The sequence below is a fragment of the Amblyraja radiata genome, chromosome 15 (genome assembly GCF_010909765.2).
Source record: "Amblyraja radiata isolate CabotCenter1 chromosome 15, sAmbRad1.1.pri, whole genome shotgun sequence".
NCBI classification, from domain to species: domain Eukaryota; kingdom Metazoa; phylum Chordata; class Chondrichthyes; order Rajiformes; family Rajidae; genus Amblyraja; species Amblyraja radiata.
In genome coordinates this window covers 19,508,499-19,533,267 of record NC_045970.1, presented here as the reverse complement: position 1 = coordinate 19,533,267, position 24,769 = coordinate 19,508,499, and the positions used below count along the sequence as shown (strand labels likewise).

General features: G+C 42.3%; 1 protein-coding gene across 2 annotated transcripts in view; it reads right to left on the bottom strand.

Moving 5' to 3' along the window:
* adam12 (ADAM metallopeptidase domain 12) overlaps nucleotides 1-24,769 on the bottom strand; it is a 332,398-nt gene that overhangs the window by 113,338 nt on the left and 194,291 nt on the right. For both annotated transcript variants that reach the window (XM_033033702.1, XM_033033703.1), the window contains exons 4-5: nucleotides 16,832-16,910; nucleotides 5,687-5,763 (exon numbers count right to left, since the gene is read on the bottom strand). In XM_033033702.1, coding sequence (XP_032889593.1) covers nucleotides 5,687-5,763; nucleotides 16,832-16,910 — 156 coding nt within the window. The remainder of the gene's footprint in view (nucleotides 1-5,686; nucleotides 5,764-16,831; nucleotides 16,911-24,769) is intronic.

The window sequence follows — 24,769 nt, the reverse complement described above, 5'->3', positions numbered from 1 at the left end:
CCCACCTTTGCCTGTGTGTGAATGATTGGTGGTGGTCGGAGGGGCCGTAGGCGCAGATTGGCAGCCACTCTTCCGTCAGTCTGCCCCAGGGCAGCTGTGGCTACAGAAGTAGCTTACCACCACCGAGTGTGACTGAGGAGTGAATGAATAATGCGATGTAAAGCGCCTTGAGTATTAGAAAGGCGCTATATAAATCCCATCCATTATTATTATTATTAAGACCTGGAGCAAGGCCTTGCATCACCCGGCGCGGCATTAATGGCCACAGGACAATTACCATCGCCCGCCGGGGGCTTTGACTCTGACATCGGGAGGGGAATGGGAAGTGCAGGGGAGAGATAAGTTTTTTTGCTTTCCATCACAGCGAGGAGGAGATGCGCTGTGATGGATGTCTGTGTAAATTGTGTTGTGTCTTGGGTCTTTTTTTCTTGTGTGCAGTTTACAATTCATATCGCACATGTTTCCATATGCAAGGCTTTTTATTATCAGCCACTCCACTGCTCCTCACAAAATTGCAACATCTAAGCAATCTTGCCTGCACTTTTCCTGTTCTGATTGTTGGTTATTCTTCGCTGCATGGACTTTCTATCGCTGACCATCCAATGCTTCCAGTCTATATGTCTGAATGTTTTTTTGGAGGTAACTCTCTCTCCCAAAGAAGGTGTTCTTCTGATTGCACTCTCAGATCCTACAAATAATCTGATTTGAGGAGTAAATTCTTGAAATCTTTGAAATTTCACTACCTTAGTCCTGGTAAGAAAGCATGAAAGGATTCTCCCTGCTCCTTCCCTAGTACCCTGCCCACTATCTATCCCTTATTGTTGGTAACACTACATCTGATGAAGTGCGTTGCATTGTTTTTTGAGTATGTAAGAATATTGTCTGTTGTGATGTATTCTACATGGACTTTACCTAAGCTTTTGAACTAGTTCCATATGGTGGTCTGGTCAAAAAAGTAAACTCCAATGGGATCCAAGGAAGGGAGGCAAATTGGATTAGAAATTAGCTAAGTGATAGTAGGCAAATGGTAATATTTTATGTCTTTTGCAACTGAAAAGTTGCTTCCAAAAGGGTTCCATCAGTTTCAGAAGTTGCTCTGTATCTGATTATTTCTCACATAAATAATTTCGTCATAAAAACATAGATGAAAAAGTTGCAAATTAGTAAATTGACAGTGAGAGGGAAAGCTTTAGACTACAAGAAGATATAGCTTGGTCTGGCCACACGGGTAAAAATGTATAGAGTAAAATTCAATTGGGAGAAGAGTGAATTAATAATGTATTTGTTGGGAGAATATCGAGAGTTGTGTATGAACTGAGTGATCTTAACGTTTATGCCTAGAGCAGCTTCTTAAGGTGTTCTATACAGCCATTGTGATGCTCTCCTTTGTCAGTCGAGGGTCATGAGGATATGCTAGACCACTGATTGAGGACTGCACATAGTTCTTGTTGCCACATTACAGGAAAGATGCGACTGCATTAGAGAGGTTGCAAAGGAGATTTACGAGGATAATACCAGGGCTGGAGAATGTGAGCAATGAGACAAGATTGGAGAGGCTCGGTCTGGTTATTTTAGAATTTAGAAAAATTTAATTGAGGCTTATAAAAATATGAAGTGTCTAGACACAGTAGATTGGTTAAGCAGAGTAAAAATAATAAATACATTTCCTCTTGCAGAGGGATCAAAGCCATTGTTAAAGTAATTGTTAGATAGACAGGAGATCAGGAAGAATTCTCTGCCCCCCCGCCCCACCCCCCCAGAGGGTGTTACGTGTTTACAGCTCACTGTGCCTGAAAGAGTGAAAGTGACACAAGCCATCATTTCATTTACAGTAGTTGGATGAGTCCTTGAAGAGCTGAGACTTGCAGGGCAATGGATCAAATGCTGGAAAGAGGAATTCAACTGGGCAGATTTGTTTCTCAATTGGTGTGGTGGACATGATAGGTGAATTACCTCCTGTGTTGTAAATTTTCTATGATTCTACAACGTAATGGGTTACACATGGAAGAAATTAAAGGAACTGTTAATGTGTGGAAAAACTACCAGCCAGTGATCCAAGGAAATGTGTAAGATGAAAAATGTGAACATTTTCTCTGTGAATAAAACAGAAAATGTTGGAAATATTCAACAATCTTACTCCTTATTTAGAAACTGGTTAAACTCACGCTATAACAGGAATCTGAAGTAGGGCTTCAAATATTTTTAATAGTTTGGGTTAAATAATAAATACTGGTGATGTCACCAACAGGTGCGTCTTAAAGCAGAAACTAAATGCTCAAGGCCTGTACATAGATTACGGTCTCTGTCAATGCTAATTAATCTCTTTCCATCTGTTAGATTCAGAAAGACAGTTCCTCCTGTCATTTGTGATGAAGTTAAAATATTCCACTAGGCAGCTAATTTTCATTTTGAAGTGTGAAGGTGAAGGAAGAGGGGTAATTTCAAATCTTTACATTTTATTTACTATGTGTGAAACATTGCTCCACTCATTAGATATAAAGTTTTGGGGTAAGGCCGTGCCAGTGAGGCTGGGAGCTTGAACTGTTGCCTAGGGCCACTGTAGATCAGTGGGGCTGACTGGTTCACAAGGGTAGAAAACACAAGGCATGGACCAGGAAGAGCCTGATCAACCCATTACACATCTACATGAAGTTGTAACTGTAGCCTCAGCATTGGCAGTGCACAGCTTTGTTAATACAAGTACATAAAAAGGTCAGGCTAACTAATCCCCCTGATAGCCACGATCTCTCAAAACTGCTCTGGATATTTTATCAAAACATCAGGATCTGTCTTCTACAGTTGCATAAAGAAATAAGATGGATAACATGTTAGTATTATAAGCTGCAAGGATCCCTTTAATCTTCAACACGGTAAAGCAGTAAAACAAGATATTTCCGTGTGCTTGATCTTTTACAGATGTTTTTTTAATCAAAATGTATTTGCATTTGAGTGGAGCGTAATGTTGTGGTGTTTCATTATAATGTACACTAGAGTTACTTTCTCCGAGCAGTGAAAACTTATCAAGTGTATTTTAATTGATTAGCTTCAGTTGACAGAAAAGTGAAGGCTTATAGAGTCTATAATCACATCGACCGTGATGGAGAAACAGGCTCATGAGGATGAATGACCTAACCCTGCTACGCTTGTATGTTCATTTATTCATAATTTAATATTTTTGAAAGCTAGATTCACAACATTAAGGTGACACAAGTGTCCACAATATTTTATTACCGGTTCCTGTAATGTTATTTTGCCCCAGATATAATTACAAAGCTTATGAGCTGTCGAACAGAATTATTGCAAAAAAAAACTCACACAAAGGCCTCTCCTCGCTAAACTCTCATCACTACCTCATAAAGGATGTTACGGAGTACTTAGATGTTCAAGGTAAAATAGGCCAAAGTCAGCATGGCTTTGTGAAGGGGAGGTCTTGCTTGACAAATTTGCTAGAATTCTTTGAAGAAGTAAATAGCAGGGCAGACAAAGGAGGGTCAGTAGATGTTGTTTACTTAGATTTTCAGAAAGCCTTTGATGAGGTGTCACACATTAGGCTGCTAAGGAAGATGAGAGCCCACGGTATCAAGGGGCAGATACTAACATGGATAGCAGATTGGCTGGATGGCAGAAGACAAAGAATGGCAATAAAGCGGGCCCTTTCTGGTTGGCTGCCAGAGACTAGTGGAGTTCCGCAAGGGTCGGTGCTGGGGCCGCTACACGTTGTATATTAATGATTTGGAAGAGGGGATTGAAGGCTGTGTGCCATTTTTGTGGATGATACGAAAATACGTGGAGGGGCAGGTAGTGTAGAGAAAGCAGGGACTCTGCAGATGGACTTGGACAGGTTGTGAGAGTGGATAGAGAAGTGACAGATGGAATATAGTATAGTAAAGAGTGGAGCCATGCATTTTAGTAGTAGGAATAAAGGCGGAGACTATTTTCTAAATGGTCCAGAAATTATCCAGAAATTAGAGGTGCAAAGGGACTTGGGAACGCTGGTGCAGGATTCCCAAAATGTTAATCTGCAAGTCGAATCAGTAGTAAAGAAAGCAAACTCAATGCTAGCATTTATTTCAAGAGGGCTTGTATATAAAAACAGGGATGTAATGTTGAGGCTCTAAGGCACTGGTAAGACCGCATTTGGAATATTGTGAGCAATTCAGGGCATCATATCTGAGGAAGGATGTGTTGGCTCTGGAGAAGATCCAGAGGAGGTTTACAAGAATGGTCCCAGGAATGAGTGAGTTAATCTATGATGAGCGTTTGTCAGCACTGGACCTGTACTCGCTGGAGTTTAGAAGATTGAGGGGGGACCTCATTGAAACATACAGAATAGTGAAAGGCTTGGATAGAGTGGGTGTGGAGAGGGTGTTTCCACTAGTGGGAGAGTCATGGACTAGAGGTCAATGCCTCAGAATTAAGGGACGTTATTTTAGGGAGGAGACGAGGAGAATTTTATGTAGTCAAAGGGTGGTGAATCTATGGAATTTTTCACGACAGAAGGCTGCGGAGGCATCAGTGTATATTTTTAAGGCAGAGATAGATAGATTCTTGATTAGTGCAGATATCAGAGATTAGGGGTGAAGGCAGGAGAATGGGGTTAGGAGGGGGAGATAGATCAGCCATGATTGGATGGCGGAGTAGACTTGATGGGCCAAATCACCTAATTCTACTCCAACCCTTATGACCTTATGATGACGGAGAGTGAAAATTGTATGGCAAGTGTGTTCAAGCCGAGACTGGAGGTGGGAGAGGACAATGATTAAAAAGGGTTGCACAATTTAAATGAACGTAAGATCGCAGGTTGTAGGGTGAATGTGTGAGATTTTCATGAGTTGAAAAGGCCAGAGGAAGAATAGATTAATAATCAGGGAAATGATTGAGGAGTAATCAAGAACAGGTCAGTAAAATCAATGGGGCCAAGGTCCATTGTAGATGGAATGGATGTGTGGAAGTGGACATGTATTGGGGGCCATCACAAATAATGAAATCTTAATGATGAATCTAGCTGATGGAAGACAGATGACTTGGGACTATCTAGAAGTGGGCTGGGTAGGAATGCAGCAGAACTAAACGCTGTTGTAATATTTGGTTCACTGTTGGAGGGTTGAGCCACTTGCAGGTCTTGTCTACACAGAACAATCTTACGCAAATAATAGCAAGCAAGCTGCTACATTGACCTACATAGGCCAGTGCCTCATGAGTGCTACAATTTTGCCTGCTGTATGAAGCAAACTATAAGCTGCACTTATACGATGTGCTGACAAATAAAGACATTTACAATCATTCAGAGCACTGAGAAGGTTGGTGATGTTGGACAAAATTTCAAGGTTATACTGTTAAAGAAGTCTTTAGTATCTAGATGAATGACCATTTCACTTTGCACTCTAATGATATTGCTGTCTTACTTGCATTGATTTGTTTAATCACATGGAGAAGCTTTGGATTGCCTCTTCAGTAAGGAGCAAACATAAGGAGCATGCCCTTTTGTACCATTGAGTTAGACAGTCACTTCTCTCCTGACCTAAAACCATCTTCACCTTACTAAAACCAAAGAATCCGAAAATAAAACAAGGATACCACATGCAGCTTGTTATTTAGAAAATCAATTCATGCACCCGAAGGAGAAAGAATATAATTTTAATAAAAAGAGAATAGGTGTTGTAAATGGAAAATGTTTAATTCATACCTGAGACCAGAACAAGTGCTGAGGCTGACAGTAGATTGAGAATATCCTTGCACATGACCATGATAGTAGCAGTGACCCTGAAAAAAATTATTATAGAACATAAAATATGTTTTTTTCCTCAAGGGTATCAACATGTTAATAAATAGTCAGGATTTTGCCATAAATGCCATAAGTGTCATTTCATGCCTTTTTTGAAATTTCACCAAGATAATGCCTTTTTCACGATCGAGTGCCTAAATCAGCCTTGTTTTTGCTGTTTTGCTAAAAGTTCGTGCTATTTTCTCTAGTTGTACCGTGATTACAATTACGTTTTTTATGTTAACACGTTAATATTAATGTTATTATTAACGTGTTAACATGGTATAACTTTTAAAAAAACTTCCACCACCGGGGCGAAACCGGGGGCGCCACCATCGGTCGTTCATTTGTTTGTGCCGCTGCCCGCTGGTTCAGTCTTCTCCAAGATCTATTTAATAAAGAACTGCAAATGCTGGAAAAATTGAAGGTTGACAAAAAATGCTGGAGAAACTCAGCGGGTGAGGCAGCATCTATGGAGAGAATGATAGGCGTCGTTTCGGGTCGAGACCCTTCTTCAGACTGATGTGGGGGGAGGCGGGAAAATGAAAGGATGAGGCGGAGACAATAGGACTAGAAGGAGAGCTAGGAAGAGGGAAGGGGAGGAGGGAGAAGACAAGGGCTATCTAAAATTAGAAAAGTCAATGTTGATATCGCTGGGGTGTAGAGTACCCAAGTGAAATACCCAAGCTTGTCTCCTCAGTACATTTACTGCTGGCTCCAGTCGCAAATCTGAGTTTTCGAGTGATCTGTTCAAGGCATTCATTGATGCTGCAATTCCACTGTGGAAATTGGAAAACAAATCTCTCAGAGGTTTTTTAGAGAAATACACAGAGGAACATATACCAAGCGAGTCATCATTATGGAAAAATTATGTTAACAGCAACTTCAACATTATTGTGCAGAAAATTAGAGATGAAGTTGCACGCAACAAAATATGGATCTCAAAAGACGAGACAACCAATGCTGTGGGGAGATATGTTGCCAATGTGGTCATCGGTACACTGGAGGCACGTCAACCATCAAAGGAGTATTTGTTGACATCGGAAGTATTGGAGAAGTCAAACAGCTCAACTATTGCTCAGTTGTTTACATCTTAACTCGCTGTACTTTGGCCAGAAGGTATAAAACACAAGAAAGTTCTTCTGTTTGTGACTGATGCAGCTCCGTACATGAAAAAAGCTGCTCGTGCTCTTAAAGTTTTATTCCTCAAAATGTTGCATTTGACAAGAACTTCATAGAATTGTCAAGCACAGACGTAGCTTGTTTCCAAATGTCGATCGCCTAGTTTCAAATGTCAAGAAAATCTTCCTCAAAGCACCGTGTGCAGTTGTTCAAGGAAATGGCACCCGAGATTCTGCTACTTCCTCAGCCCCTTTTGACTAGGTGGGGTACATGGTTCTCTGCTGTACTCTACTATGCTGCAAATTTTGAAAAGATAAAATAAATCATCAACTGTTTTGAAGAAGAAGAATCTGTTGCAGTCAGGATCGTCAGTGAAATCATGCAGAAAAAGTCCCCCCACCGCGATCTTGTGTTTATTGCTTCCAATTTTGCAAACTTCCTGCAAACTATCACTTCCCTTGAGAAATGTGGCAAAACATTAGTGAATAACTTGCAGGCTTTCAACAAAGTAACTGACGATATTCGTAAAGTTCCTGGCGATGTAGGTAAAGACATACAAGAAAAATGTGAGAGATTGATTTTAGGTAACAATGATCTTGAAGTAATACAAAACACAGCTAAAGTTCTCAAAGGTAGTTGTAATGCACAAGATATTGACATGAATATAGAGTTGGTAGCTTGTTTCAGGTATGCACCAGTGAACAGCTGAGGTAGAAAGAAGTTTTTCACAACTGAAGCATATTCTGTCTGACAGACGGCATAGTTTAACCAGATTATTTGAAAAATATGCTAGTAATTATGCACAACCAGGCAACTTTGGCCATTTAATGTAGTATACCTTTATATTATAATTTAAAATGATATTTTGGTGGTGGAAATAAATGCCTTTTATGCCTTTTTATGTCATAAATGCCTTTTCATGCCTTTTTTGTAAAAAAAATTTCTGCCTATTTCAGAGTTTTTTTAGTGCCTAAACATCCTGGCTCTATTAATAAAAATATGCAAACCCAATTGGTTGAAACCTTTAAAAGTCGCACAAGTCTATGAATAGAAATGAATTCCCATAGAAAAATCAGTACAGGATTATTTGACCTGGATTAATTCATGAAAACTTTAATGTGCCGATTACAATGTTTAAACATGTCTCTTTGATTATGGTGATATCTTAATTTGAGAGCAAAATATATTCCATTGAAGAATATGAGATTCCCACTCAGGTATGTTATTGTTATGGTCAAATTTTTTTTAAAGCACACTATTGCACCTCTGTTACAACAGATTTCTTTGGACTACATGAGTATTTGCAATTAGTCAGTCATGTACACGCCTAACTCATTGTTGGAAACTCCATCTTTGTTCAAGGGAAAATAGCCAGTTCTTCAGGATTCTGAAGATAAAGTCCCAGTGGAAAACCCAATATCAAAAATTAGACAGAGGGAACACAGGAGACTCAGCAACTTGTCATGATGTGCTTGGATTGTTCATTGCTGTAAAAGTCATCTGTAGTCCAAATACCCAAGGCTCCATCCCACTGAGATGCAAGAATGGGAGTAAACTGATCAGGAATGGAAAGACAATCAGTGCCTAATTTGTGCTCTGGACTCTATCTCACAGCAACCTACTTATGCCAATGTTACAACCACTCCTAACCAACAAGAAGTCAAGATGCCACTTCCCAATTCAAAAACAACTAAGCTTTGGCAGTAGATGGCGTCCTTGCTGAAATCCTAAAACTCTACAGTGAAGAGCTTGTCACCAATGCAGAATCTCATTGCAGAATCCACAGCTCCGAAGAGAGGTACTGTATATACCTGCAAGATGGCATAATTATGCCATCTGCAAGGAGGAAGATAATTCTGACTGTGGTAACAATAGAAATGTCTTAATGGCTTATATGATAATACCATATGATCCTGGTGTGAAGTGTTCTAAAATGAAAATTATGTCCTAATAGTTATATGCACATTGGAGGAAAGGATTAGGGAATGCATCCTGAAATAAAGATATTATGAAAACAAAGGTGTTGTTATGGTAAAAACTGTTTCAGTAGCATAATCAAAACAGAGTTGAATGATAAAATTCAGAACATTCATTTGATACCCAAGTGCTAAGTTAGACATTTATTTTGTATGTTAATTTAGCGACCTGAACAAATTAGTCTGGGCTATTAGCAATTTGCAATTTGCAATTATATCAAATACAGATAGGACTTTCAAATGCACACTAATGTACCCTGGGCACATTTTCTACAAATATTACAATTCTTAATGTCAGTTAAGCTCCAGCAACTAATTAGGCTCAGGCATTGAATTCTGATTATAGTTTTTCAACCTGAATCATCGACTTTGATGCTCGTTCGGCATTAACTACCTGACTTCACCTCAATGTTTTCCAATACCTTCTGATTTTGTTTCCTAAAATGGTATATAAGTTAAGCACTAGCTAAGATTCAAGAGAGACAAGGGTCAAGAGTATTTAATTGTTATATTCTGGTTGCCCTGTATTTGCTTCTCTGCCGGAATCACCCTTGCTCTGTATATCACAGTGTTTATTTTCTTATAGCAGAGGAAACCAGAGTTAAGAGCTTTTAATTGTCATTTCCACAGGGAATGGAACAATGAAATTCTTCTTGCTGCAGTTTTACAGGCACATTAACACGACAAATATAAAACAAACAATAAATTATTAATTATACTAGGTAACCAGACCATAGTAATGCAAGACGCAGTATGGAGTGCAACCTAAAAAATACATAGTTTGTTGCTGGGGTTGGGTTATGATTAGGGTTGGCTCAGGAGCTCAATGGTTGATTGGGAAAAAGCTATTCTTGAACCTGGATGTAATGGTTGTCAGGCTCCTGTGCTTTTTCCACAATGGTAGCAACAAGATGAGAGCATGGCTAGAGTGGTGTGGGTCTCTGATGATATTACTAACTATAATTTGGGGAAATTTACAGCGTAGAACCAGTAAAAATGAGCAGATTTGCTACTGTTATGCATATACTTGGCTCCACTTGGCTGCGATGAACATGTAAAGTCGTTGCCCACAACGAGTGACCCACTGCTTAAACCTGGGTTATTCAAAAGAAGATAATTTGAAAGGAAACAATAAAAGGTAAATTTAGAAAATACAAAATAAAATATATATCCTTAAGGGTGTTAAGTGCTTGGAATAACCTACCTAACAAGGTAACAGAAATTAAAAAGGTTAGGATTTGAACCTGGACAATGGCTGTTAGCAGGTTTTTAACAGTGGGGTTTTAGAGTGGCATCCGGCATATTCTCATCTAATATGCTCAATGCTTATTTCCTACATGTGTCACTAAATAATGAGAACTATTATAATTGACATAGACTAGAGATCAAATTGCAAAATTTGTGATTAATATAGCTCAAGTACTCACTAGGATCAACTTTAAGGCAAACAACAAAGTGCTGGAGGATCTCAGCAGGTCAGGTAGCATCTTGGGAGTGAATCGATAGGCAATATTTTGGGTTGGGGCCTTTCTTCAGACTGGTAGCAGTAGGGAGATGAGCGCGGGACAAGGCCCAACTTCTCCAACCCCCTCCCCCCCCCCCCCCCCACTCCTTTCAGTCTGAAGAAGTATCCAGCCATCCATTCCCTCCCCAGACCTGTTGGGTTCCTCCAGCACTTGATGTTTTGCTCAAGATTCCAGCGTCTGCATTTTCTTGTGTCACCTTAAAGGCAGATGGCACCTCCATTGTCTGTCAATTGTTTTCTAAGAACAGGGGTTGTACAACGGGGCAGGTTTAAGATTAAGGCAAAGCCATGCAAGTTTAAACAAGTCAAAGCCACAAGTTGCAACATGGAAGACAATTGTAAAACCAGATATGGTAAAATTTGAAACATGATTTGCTTCAGACAACTTCATTGTTTGAAGAAGGGTCTTGACCCGAAACGTCACCCATTCCTTCTCTCCAGAGATGCTGCCCGTCCCGCTGAGTTACTCCAGCTTTTTATGTCTATCTTCATTGTTTCATTCATGTCTATTAAGTCAGATACATTATTTTGAGAGTAACAGAGCTTTTTTTTATGCAACACCCTAAGGATTGCGGGAAAGATTTCTGTTTTCATATAATTACTGCTACTATTGACTGATTAAGACAGAGAGTAGGCAGAGGGCTAACCATCCACTTTCTGGAACCAGTGAAAATGGTTCCTGGATATATATGGGTAGCAGTTTTTATGCTGCTGGGATGATGAAATGTAAAGAAACACAATTGAATCCAACATATCATATGTTCGTATCATAGGCTGGTCAGGGGCAATTAAATGAGCAGTTCTAGTATGTTGTGCCTTTATTTTTTTCTTGTCCATATGTAGCTATTGTTAATAGAATAAAGGATAAACTGATTATTCTATACAGTTATTTGCAATGCAGAACATAAGTTTCATGACGGTACACAAAAATGCTGGAGAAACTCAGCGGGTGCAGCAGCATCTATGGAGCGAAGGAAATAGGCAACGTTTTTGGGCCGAAACCCTTCTTCAGACTGAAATAGGCAATGTTTCGGGCCGAAACCCTTCTTCAGGAGTTTCATGACTCCTATGTCACTAGGAGTTTTAGATTGCCTTTAGAAAGATGGAGGCAATATACACACTGGAAAATAATTCAGATCACAAGATGATCCAATTGACCCACATAATTAGATATTGGGCATTCTCCTCTACATAATTTGTTCAGTTCTCTTACAGAATCATATCTAGCAACAGATTATATGGTTAAGGGTTTACCGAGGGGGAAAGAGGAAATAAATTGTAAAGAAAAAAATCTCAAAGCATATTTTTAATTTTAAGACACATCCTGACTGTCTTTTAATAATCACAGGGATTTGTATAAGGAGGAAATTACTAATAGGAAGTCAGGAAATGACTGCAAAGAAGAACTCAGCAGCAGTGACAGTGAAAATAGAGAATGGTTTTGTTTGATTAGCACAGGGATTGGAACAAGTTTACCATTTTAGTGTTAGTTTCCTGAAGAAATATGTTAAATATGTTTTGTTATAGTTTCTGTACGTGAGTGGAATATACTATAATCAAAACATTTTCTTTCTGCTTATTAGCTTCTCAGGACATGGGCATGGACAGCTAGTATTGCCCATCCCTATTTGCCCTTAAGACGATGGTGGTGAACCAGTTTCTGGCACCAAGACAGTCCTTCTATTAAAGGTATTCCCACTGGGAATGCTGCTGGGAAGGAGGTTTCAATCATAATTAAGAACAGGTGATATATTTCCAAGTTAGGATGCTGCATCGCTCAGATGGGGAACCTGCAGCTGGTGGTACTCCCATGTACCTGATGCCTTTGGCTTGATGGTGGTTACGGTTGCAGGTTTGAGAGATGTTAGCATTTAATAGGTGGTACACATGGCAATGATTATGGGCTGATGGTGTAGGGAATGAATGTTTATGGTGGTGGATGGGCTACTAACCAAGTGGGGAACTCTGCCTTGGATTGTGTTGAATTTCCTGAGAGCTGATAAAAACTGCACTCATCCAGGCAAGTAGAGTATTCCATCACACTCCTGGCTTGTGCCTTGTAGATAGTGGAAAGGTTTGGGCTATCAGTCACTGGTGAGTCAGTGCTTCGACCTGCTTTTGTGGCCACAAAATTGAAATGGCTGGTCAAACAGACTCTATGGTTAATGGCTGTGCCGGGAATATTGATGGCTGGGAATATATAGGGAAGTGAGTGCCATCGAATGCCCAAAGTAAATAGTTAAATTCTCCCTTGTTGCAGTAGGAACTTGCTTGGTACTTGTGTGGCACAAACGTTATTTTAATTTAGTTTAGTTTAGAGATACAGCATGGAAACAGGTCCTTCGGACCACCAAGTCCACACCAACCAGTGATCCCTGTACACTAACACTACCCGACACACACTAGGGACAATTTTACCTTTACACCAAGCCAATTAACCTGCAAACCAGTATGTCTTTGGAGTGTGGGAGGAAACAAGATCTCGGAGAAAACCCAGCAGGTCACGGGGAGAACGTCCAAACTCCGTACACACAAGCGACCATAGTCAGGATCCAACCCAGGTCTCTGGCGCTGTAAGGCAGTAGCTCTACCGCTGTGCCACCCTTGTCACTTACTAGCCCAGATCTTCATACTTTTATTTTAAACATATGTTCAAAATAATGCAGAATTCTCATTTCCTTTGTAGAGCAGTGCATCTATTTCCTTCTTAATATTCATTATATCCATAACAAAAGAATATTTAAAAATCCAAAAAGAAAACAAGGGAACGATAGACATGAAAATGGTGTTGTGAAGGAGAGTCAAAATGGAATAGGGCGCAATTTATATTCCCTGCCCCAATCCAGTTATGTGAAATGGAGAATTAAAAAATGACCAATGCGCCAATCAGTGTCAGTTTTTCACTGCTGAGTCAAAAAGCTCAGTAGACGAGGAGCTGCACTTTGAAAATGAGTTGGGAAAATGGCATTTACGCCAGCGAGAAAATAAAGATTGCATAGAAATTCAAAGCAAAACTGGCCAAAGTAAATCTTGTGAACAGAACAAAAAATATCTCAGCCTCGGCACAAATTCAAATCAATCTGAAAATGAACTGCTGAATAGAGCTGAGCCAAGTTTGATTTTGATAATGGATTTTCAGTGGTTCAAACGCTCAGTGATAAAGTATTCATTTTGCCACTGAATTTAAGAAAGAGAAAAGCAATAGCAACCACTTAAATTTAGATTGCATTTCTTTTAAATTCCACGGGAGGTCAGCTGCTTGGCATTGCTGAGTTTAACTTATGTTTAGCGTCCAACGTGCCATGTCATATATTTTTACCTTCCACTGTCCAGTGGTCATCAGGCACTAGTGGCCATCTGTTTAAAAGAATCATGTCAGTAAAGCATCATTCTCTGCAGGGAAACAACGATCTACTCATCCAAGATTCTCATATAATTATCATGGTTAAAATGCAGAGAATGCTAAAATGATTCTCCTCCAAACTCTGGTGTTAGATTACTATGCACCTTTGCTGCTTATGCTGACAGCATGCTAACTTGTGTGCCCTGCTAATTTATAGGAGTGATGAAGGCATTATTGCTAACTGCACTGTTGTGAGAGGCTGTGTGTCCCAGCTGGAAACCAGCAGTTTGAGTGGCTACTACCACTTAGATTTTTGATGTAAGATCATTAACCTGAATTTCTCTCTCCACAGATGCTGCCTGACCTGCTGACTACCTCCAGCATTTTCTGTTTTTACATCAGGTCCCCGGTATTTTCAGTCGTCTGCTTTACAACCATTGCAACTTTGTCTTTCCTACTACCCATTAAAAAGGAGTAGCATTGCGACTGCAGCAGCTGTGGGGGGTGGGGGGTTATTCTGTGTCCTTAGACTTTAGAGATTTAGCGTGGAAACATGCCCTTTGGACCACTGAGTCTGCAACAACCAGCAATCACCCCGTACACTATTAACATTCTACACACTAAGGACAGTGTAGAATACGGAAGGCAATTAATCTACAAACCTGTTTGAAGGTTTGTTGACATGTCGTGGGGTGATGCCTGTTCGATGGTGAGTAGTCGCCCAAAGTGTCGTACCTTTTTCTGATTGCCGCTGGATTTTCAACATGTTGAAATTTTTCGGCAACCTGCTGCGACTATGACTGGTGCCGTAAAAATTGCGTAAGTGGACAGGCCCTTTATAATTTAACCTACAGAAAACCTCCTAACATATTGTAATCACTAAGTTTGACCTTCATTTGCATTAAAAAACAGGGATGTAATGAATGTTGAGGCTCTATAAGGCCGCATTTGGAATATTGTGAGCAGTTTTGGGGACCATATCTGAGGAAGGATGTGCTGGCTCTGGAGAGGGTCCAGAGGAGGTTTACCAGAATGATACCAGGAATGAGTAGGTTAACTTATGATGACCGTTTGTCGGCACTGGGCCTTTACTCGCTGGAGTTTAGAAGAACGAGGGGGGGGGCTCATTAAAATGTGCAGAATAGTGAAAGGCTTGAATAGAGTGGATGTGGAGAGGACGGTTCCACTAGTGGGAGAGTCTAGGACTAGAGGTCATGGCATCAGAATTAATGGAAGTTATTTTAGGAAGGAGATGAGGAGAAATTTCTTTAGTCAGAGGATGATAAATTTATGGAATTCTTTGCCACAGAAAGCTGTGGAGTCCGTTAGTCGATATTTTTAAGACAGATAGATTGATTCTTGATTAGTACAAGTGTCAGTGGTTATGGGGAGAAGGCAGGAAAATGGGGTTAGGAGGGAGAGATAGATCAGCCATGATTGAATGGCGGAGTAGACTTGATATGCCGAATGGCCTAATTCTACTCTTATTCCTTATGATTTGCATAGTAATTATGGTTCAGGTGGATCACAATTTCTGGAAGAGAATTACACACCTGGGTAGCAATATCTAATTGTATTCTGACCCAGAATAAACCAATAACCACTTTCAGGCAGGAAAACTGAACTATGTGTGCCTCTACTGTGCTTTAATAAAAAAACCTACCTCAACATATTCTGCCGGTTCCAATGCGATTCAATCATCAGACACTCATTCTCCTCCCCTCCCCTTTCACCGTTTTGATGCCGTCAGTCCTTTTTCAACTCTCTTGTCTCCTCTTTCTGTTTCTATTGCCATTTCTATCTGTCATAAGTTTCTTGTTCTTAATTTTGCTGCATGGCCTGGCATGTCCCACATCCTTACCATGAGCAATATATTATATAAAGAAGCTTAAAATGATTTTAATGACCACTAAACTGCCACGTAAGGTCATCAGATGCATTATTAGAAACATTACTTTGACCCATTCACCTGCTATCTAAAACCAACATGTTTTTTTAATTAACCAGTTCTGATGAAGGGAATTTAACTGTTTCATTTTCAACAGGTGCTGCTTGACTTGCTGATTATTTCAGCATAATCTATTATCTCTATTTATTGATAATAGGGAATCTGCTACCACTTCATGCAATACAAGTTAATCAGTGTCGCCTTTCATTCAGCACCTCACTCAAGTGTCACTGCTTCGTGTTCTGGGGAAACTATTATTGCCAAATTGCAATACATCCTTGTTCATTGTAGGCGCTTGGACTTTTCAGCAGAGATCAACAAAGAAAACGATCAGAGGCGGGATCCTTACTGATTATTTATTCTTCCTAGGCAGGGATTATGGACTTCAACAAAATCCACAGACACCGATTTTCGACCATTGCTAGTTTCCAGTGTAAAGATGTAAACACTGCAGGCCTGGAGACTTTAAAAAGAAACTGCACCCTCAAACAGCACTTAACATTTATATACCGCCCCAAGTACTCATGAAACACACTGACCGAAATTTGGAATGAAGATTCTCTGAGGGTGTTAAGAATTAAAGCAGTCATGAAAAAAGTTTATTCATGACAAGGCAATGCCGAGGAAAATAAACTGAATGATTTGTCTTTCAAATCAGAAATGTTATTGTTTTATCTTTGTCTTCCTTTGGCATGGTCGCTGGGTCTGTTCATTTGTGGCAACAGGAAGACCCAGAGTGATATTAGCACCACAGCTGCAGCCGTGACATATAGTTCAGGCAGGATCAAGAGCAGGTAAATCATTTCTCATCTGCTTGAAAGGCAATTCTTTACATCCATGAAGTAACTGATGCAATAGATCAAACGGGATCAGATGGAATTGACACTGGCATACAAATTCCACTGTCAGGCAACCTCCAGATTCAAGATTGAATCTTTAATTTTTATATAAACTCCCTCTCTCTGTGCTGCATTAGTAAACTAATAATGATTAAAATATAGATTAGAACTGTGAGCAATGGTGGGTATAATTGTTTAGAATTAATATCAATTGGCAGCACTGCCACAGTTCTGGGCTTGTTCAATTCGACAACGGTACTTTAATCACTAAGATGTGGTTTTGTCTCATATAAACAAGAGATTCAACTACTTACCGTATGATTCCTTGTGTTAGTGACGGCGCTGCCATCAAGCAGGTAGTGTGTCTCTGTATAGTTTTCAGCAAAAAGCACACTGTGGGACAAGGAAAACATTGAAGGCTTAGAAACATTGCTCAGTACAACGTAGCATCATAAATAACTCATCATCAAACTCTGGGACATAAAAATAACGCAAAATTAAATGATCTCTTTCTTGCTTTAAATCCAAAACAATCGTACATATAATTGGGTTATTCTTTTTAATAGAACTAATAAAACATTTGTGATTTTTTAATGTAATTTTTTAATTTTCTTCTGGTACTCTTGTCTCCCGGCTGAAATTTATATCCAAAATTGTTCTGCCCATTCCGTTCCAACAGCTGCCACTTCGATAGTTAAGGTGCTCTGTGTTTGAATGGGGGATGAAGAGGCCAGGTGTATTCTAATGCAGTTAAATCGACATCCTGTAACTTGTGTCATCACTAGAAACTCATTTCCTGATGTTCTTGAGGCAGCCAGCCATTCTATGCTAAAACAGACTCTCTGCTCAACTGCTGCAGTTAAAATTGCAATGAATATCTACTTCAAAGGCTTCTACAAGAATTATGGTTGCTTGGTTGTGGAACGAGAGGGCCATACACCAGCAAAGTCCCGCTGACTAGAAATTACATTACCACCTGTTAAAGCAGTGTTGTGAGTCACCATGATCTTTTTTGGAAATCGCATAGATCAAAACTTTAAATGTGAGGTTCACTGAACAGTATTATTCAAGTTTACACTGTGCAAGAATTGGCATTCGGTTTAGGACCTGAGACTATAAATCTCCTTGCCTTCCCACAGTTACTGCCATAGCCTGTTGAGTATTTCCAGCACTTTCTGCCTTTGTTTCTGGAATGGACATTGTTGTTTTCATCGCCTCATCTGCTTTTGATATTTGCAAGATTGTGTAGTTGCCATAATTTGTACCTCCTCCATCACCTCCATTGGGGGGGGGGGGGGGGGGGTGGGAGGGGGGGGGGAGGGGGGGGGGGGGGAGACCAGCAGTCCTTTCATGTATCAGAGATCACATGCACTTCCTCTAACATCATCTACTGCACCCGCTGTTCCCAACATGGCCTCCTGTACATTGTTGATTGAAGACGACCACTTCACTGAACACTTGTGCTCAGTTCGCCAAGTATACTACTGAATCTAACCATTTCCATGCCTCTTCCCATTCCCATACTCATTTTTCTGTCATGGACCCCTTCCATTGCCAGAGTGAGGCCTCATGCAAATTGGAGGAACATCTCATATTCCACTTGGGTAGCTTGCAACCCAACGGTAGGATTCTCCAATTTTAGGTAACTACAATACCATCCCCCTCATCTTTCTCCCCCACACCTTGCATCAGCACTCCTGCTTCACAATTCTTCAATCATTTTTGTCTTGTACCTATTATTTTCATTTCTGGCCTTTGTCCAACCATCTGCCTATTAATCTCCCCCTCACCTGTACCTGCCAGGTTTTATCCTCCCCCCCCCTCACAATCAAGCTGAAGCAGGGTCCCGACCTGAAATGTCACCTATCCATGTTCTCCAGAGATGCTGATTGACCCGCTGAGTTACTCCATCACTGTGTATTTTTCGGTAAACCCAGCGCCTGCAGTTCCTTATATCTATCATTTGGCCTAACATGTGGATCTCAACAACTAATCCTCAGGATAGACACAAAATGCTGGAGTAAAGGGCATGTCCCACGAGCATGCGCCTGCATGCGGCAAGCGGGACCAAACCGGAAGCGGGGGCCGCGCGGAGGTCGAGTGATCCTCGTACAGGGCCTGTCCCACGAGCATGCGCCTGCATGCGGCAAGCGGGACCAAACCGGAAGCGGGGGCCGCGCGGAGGTCGAGTGATCCTCGTACAGGGCTTGTCCAACCAGCTTGCGACTGCATGCGGCGAGCGCGACCAAACTGGAAGTGGGGGCCGCGCGGAGGTCAAGTGATCCCGTACGAGTTGACGTGAAGTTCGAGCGAAGTCCGCGGGAAGTTCGCGCTAGGCGTATGGCGTCAAGACGCTGCTCACGCCCGTCGAGGCGGTGCGTACGGCCTCAATGCGGCTGCGGGCCGGCAGGCCGTTGCCGCGCGGAATTTTTGAACAGTGTCAGTTTTTCGGAGCCCCGCGCGATGTCGGGACCAGCTCCGCACAACTCCATACGGCTTCGGCGATTGAAGTGGGACCGGCCCCGTGAGGCCGTAAGGCTCAAGCGACCACGTTAGGTTGCGCTTGCCGCATGCAGTCGCATGCTCGTGGGACAGGCCCTTTACTCAGCGGGACAGGCAGCATCTCCGGAGAGAAGGAATGGGTAACGTTTCAGATCCTATGTCACTCATTCCTCATCTCCAGAGATGTTTCCTGTCCCGCTGAGTTACTCCTGCATTTTGTGTCTACTTTTGGTGTAATCCAGCATCTGCAGTTCCTGTCAGCACAACTAATCCTTAGGGTCACACCTCAGGAATAGAGGGTGTGTGACTGAATCAGTGGATGCTGCAATAGTAACAAAGGAATCAGATATGGCTCTGAAGGGATGAATGGTGAAGAATGATGCCCACCTGAAACATGATCCTTGTACATGGAGACCAAAAAAACATTTCAGCAGAACAGGTAGCTCCCTGGCAGAGGTTCTGATAAGATCTCGGTAAAGACATGAGTGCATGGTGAATGTGTATACTTTGGGAATGCCTGTAAACTCAGCCAATGCAAGTGGGAACAAGGAAAATAGTTGAAGCCTCTGAGTAGGCAGCAGTAACCTGCAAACAATTTTCAGCAACTCATTGTGATTGCGGGCGAAGACGCCAGTTCGAGTGTTGTGGATTCGATTGATGTGGATAGAGAACTGGCTGGCAGACAGGAAGCAAAGAATAGGAGTAAACGGGTCCTTTTCACAATGGCAGGCAGTGACAAGTGGGGTACCGCAAGGCTCAGTGCTGGGACCCCAGCTATTTACAATATATATTAATGATTTGGACGAGGGAATTGAATGCAACATCTCCAAGTTTGCGGATAACACGAAGCTGGGGGGCAGTGTTAGCTGTGAGGAGGATGCTAGGAGGCTGCAAGGTGATGCAGTATAATGTGGATAAATGTGAGGTTATCCACTTTGGTGACAAAAACAGAAAAGTAGACTATTATCTGAATGGTGGCCGATTAGGAAAAGGGGAGATGCAACGAGACCTGGGTGTCATGGTACACCAGTTATTAAAAGTAGGCATGCAGGTGCAGCAGGCAGTGAAAAAAGTGAATGGTATGTTAGCATTCATAGCAAAAGGATTTGAGTATAGGAGCAGGGAGGTTCTATTGCAGTTGTACAGGGTCTTGGTGAGACCACACCTGGAGTATTGCGTACAGTTTTGGTCTCCTAATCTGAGGAAAGACATTCTTGCCAGAGAGGGAGTACAGAGAAGGTTCACCAGACTGATTCCTGGGATGTCAGGACTTTCATATGAAGAAAGACTGGATAGACTGGGCTTGTACTCGCTAGAATTTAGAAGATTGAGGGGGAATCTTATAGAAACTTACAAAATTCTTAAGTGGTTGGACAGGCTAGATGCAGGAAGATTGTTCCCGATGTTGGGGAAGTCCAGAACAAGGGGTCACAGTTTATGGATAAGGGGGAAATCTTTTAGGACCGAGATGAGGAAAACATTTTTCACACAGAGAGTGGTGAATCTCTGGAATTCTCTGCCACAGAAGGTAGTTGAGGCCAGTTCATTGGCTATATTTAAGAGGGAGTTAGATGTGGCCCTTGTGGCTAAAGGGATCAGGGGGTATGGAGAGAAGGCAGGTACAGGATACTGAGTTTGATGTTCAGCCATGATCATATTGAATGGTGGTGCAGGCTCGAAGGGCCGAATGGCCTACTCCTGCATCTATTTTCTATGTTTCTATGTTCTGAGTGCTTGATGAAGCTAATGAGGTATCCATGGATTCTGCGACACGTAGGCAGGAGGTGATTAATCTAGCGGGTGTTTGGAGAGGTGATATCTTCTCTCTGTCATTTATGCTGGGCTTCTGTGTGTTCCCAACAAATAGGATTAAAGTTCTTAATCCCGTGCTCCTTTATTTTGAGCTGTCATGGGTCAGATTTTTAGATTCCTTTATTGTCATTCAGACCTTTCGGTCTGAACGAAATTATGTTGCCTGCAGTCATACACAGAATCAATAATAACAAAACATACAATAAACACAAATTAAACATCCACCACAGTGAGTTCACCAAGCACATCCTCACTGTGATGGAGGCAAAGTCTTAGTCTCCGTCTCTTCCCTCCTTGTTCTCCCTCTGCGCTGAGGCAATTGATCCAGGCCGAAGATGCCGTCCTCCAGTCCAGTGGACCTCCGTGGTGATGTCGCCGCCGCCGAAAGCCGGAACGCCGTCTCCGCTCCGAGACGGCCCGCCACAGCATCAGCTCCAGGCAGCCGCCCCAGCTCCGGGCCGCTGCCCCAGCTCCGGGTCCCGCAGTCTCCGCTCCGGGCCGCTGCCCCAGCTCCGGGTCCCGCAGTCGCCGCTCCAGGTCCTGCAGTCTCCGCTCCGGGTCCCGCAGTCTCCGCTCCGGGTCCCGCAGTCTCCGCTCCGGGTCCCGCAGTCGCCGCTCCAGGTCCCGCAGTCTCCGCTCTGGGCAGCCGCCCCAGCTCCAGGCCGCAGCCCCAGCTCCGGGCAGCCGCCCCAGCTCCAGGCCGCTTCCCCAGCTCCGGGTCCCGCAGTCTCAGCTCCGAGCCCCGCTGCATCAGCTCCAGGCCGCCGCCGAAAGCCAGAACGCGCACCAGCAAGTCGGGCCACCGCTGCCTCAGCCCCGAAGACGGCCAGCCTCTCGTTGGTGAGTCCTGGCTGGCTCTGCCTCCGGAGCCTCGGGGTCAGTCGCAGGCTGGAGGCCGCCAGCTCCGCCATTAGGCCTCAGCGCAGACGGAGGCAGAGAAGGGGGATACGACACGAAAAAGTCGCATTCCCCCGAAGGAAGAGACAGAGAACATGTTTCACCCCCTCTAACACAACCCAACAAACTAAAACTTAACCAAAACAAGACAAAAAAAACAACAGAAAAAAGTAAAGACAGACGGACTGCAGGCGAGCCGCAGCTGTTAACAGTGCCGCCACTTCCACCATCAGTGTGGGCAAGATTTGAAAATGGGGATGCTAAAAAACATTCCAACAGGATTTAACAGGATACCGAGGGGAAACATTTTCACACAAAGGGTGGTGGGGTGTATGGAACAAGCTGCTGGAGGCGGTCGTTGAGGCAAGTACAAATAGCAACATTTAAGAAATTCTTAGACAGTTACATGGATAGGACAGGTTTAGAGGGTTATCGGCCAAATGCAGGCAGGTGGGACTAGAGTACAGGGGATATGTTGGTCAGTGTGGGCAAGATAAGCCGAAGGGCTTGTTTTCACGTTGTATGACTCAACGACTAGGTTTTGAGGGAATCCTTGAATCATATGTTCTCTCCACTTGATGATGTCATGACAGAGTTCAGAGTAGAGTATTAATTTCAGTATTCTGTGCTGGATAAATGATCAAAATTGGTGTCCATCAGAGCTGACTGAGTATAATTCAAGTTTTAATACTGAGTATGTCGGCCTGGGCGAGAACACTTATGTGCGAATTGGGGTACTTTGTACTGAGCATTGTGTAGTGTGGCACAGTGGTGCAGCTGGTAAAGGAACTGCCTCAAAGTGCCTGAGACTTGCGCTCAATCCTGACCTTGGGTGCACACTGAGTGGAGTTTGCATGCTCTCCCTGTGGCCACATGAGTTTCCTCGAGGTGCTCCAGTTTCCCCACACACCCCAAAGATTTTTCGGGGTTGTCGGTTAATTGGCCTTTGTAAAAATTGGCCCTCGTGTGCAGAGCGTGGATGAGAAAGTGCAATAAAATAGAACTTGTGCGTATGGGTGATTGATGGTCGGGGGACTGTTTGGTTGGTGGGTTGAAGGGTCTGTTGCCATGCTATATCTCTAGACTAAACAATAACTAAACCTTTCCAGCTGGCTGGTTTTGGTAGTTCATATCTGGAGAGTAAACAAGAAGGCCGAGATCACTGTTGTGCAATAGACCATGAGTTTAGTGTCAGCCTGAGGTTTTGAATGTTAAACACTCTTTGTCCCAAACTGTCAAAACGTGTGCGGAGGAGGGGGGGGGGCGGGTGGTGAAGCTCATAAATAATGTGTGCCTTTGCAGAGAGATGGTTGCCAAGATATGGGAAATGGTCCATGTTTCCCAGGGTCAAACTCTGGACCCTTGCTGACCACAGGAACAGCATTCCAGTCATACAGGCTGTGCTTTCAGTGACAGGAGGTTTTTCGACATCAGTGAGGACAAAGAATGGAATAAAAATGTCTGAAGGGACTTCAAGCTATTCAAAAATTGGTGAAATTAAAATTTCTAACCAAAAGCTTAGTCAAAGGGAATGATGTTATAGACTCATGATGGAGAAGTAGAGGGTTGGTAATGGCCTTGGTAACTGAAGACTCAGCCACCAATGGTGAAACCATTGAACTCATGGATGAGCAAGTGTTCAGTATTAAAGAGATTACAGAGATGGGGCTAGAGTAAAATCAAAGGGGGATTTGAAAACAAGGATTTATTTTATAAAATCAAGTTACTGCTTAAACAACATAGAACTGCCTGTGCAGTGTGGCGGGTGAATGGGATGTGGTGTGAGTTATTGTGGGCAGCATAGCTATGGCTGAGTGAGGTTGGAAAACAGGAGGCCAGGCATTAGTGTGCTGGAATGGTCAGGGTTTCTGGCCACATCTGTATGGATGAAGGCGCTTCTGATGAAATGTATATGTGATCCAAAGTTCAACAAAGGACCATACTGGATACTAAGTTTGTGAAGATTCGGGTGGTTCACTTTCAGATAATTTCCTCAGTGAAGGATGGAGTCAGTGAGTAGGGAACGGGAATTATGGCTTTGCAACATTTAATTGTACATTATTGTATTCCAATAAGAAATCTGATAAATGAAAGAGTAAGGAGGTTCAAGTGAGATAGAGGTGGAGTGGATGGAGTTGAGTGTCATAGTTATCCATGTGGAACTGTAGATATAACATTGTCCTGGACCACAAATTGTGCGATTGTCTTACATGTTCTTATCAAACCATTGGGTGCCTGATAACCTGCTTACTATTTTGAACTTTTATGAAGACAGATCTTTTGGCTTATAGGTTCTGGACCTGTTTCCATCTCCTCCTCCTCATGGGGCTCAGTGGAAACTCTGCTTACCAGAACCGATTAGAAATCTCCAATGAAAAGTGGGGACTCTGCACGCAGGTTTGTCAGCCTAATGTGTAGAATTACACCAAGGACATGCGAGAAAGACTGTGAACAGGTACCCTACATTTATAGAAATTGTATAATAACAATGAGAGAAGTTTGCAGGTCTTCATAAAATCAATGTCTGAAGATTTCTACAATCTGTGGGATTCCAGTATTTAGTGAAATAGAGTCATACAGTGTGGAAACATGCCCTTCAGCATAACTTGCCCATGTCCCAGCTTCACTAGTCCCACCTGCCAGCATTTGGTTCATATCCCTCCAAACCTGTCTTATCCAATCTTTGATGATTTGGCACATTGATTCTCCAATGTGAAAAGAGACAAAATTCTGTAACACAGAGAGCTTTTTGTTTCTGCTTGGCATGCTGCTTTACACTTTGAGTTTCAAAATATTCCCAGAATCCTATCAATCAGAGCAGTCCTTTACTTGAATATAACATAACTACTCTGCATAGTGGTAAGAATCTCTAACATACTGCTCAGTACCGATGTATGCAGTTTGTTTGCAGATATGCTATAATGACAAATTAATTGCTTTTAAATAAAGGTATTGGTATTAAAGATCATAAGACCATAAGTGATGGATTGAATTGAGACATTTGGCCCATCAAGTTTACTCTGTCATTCAATCATGGCTGA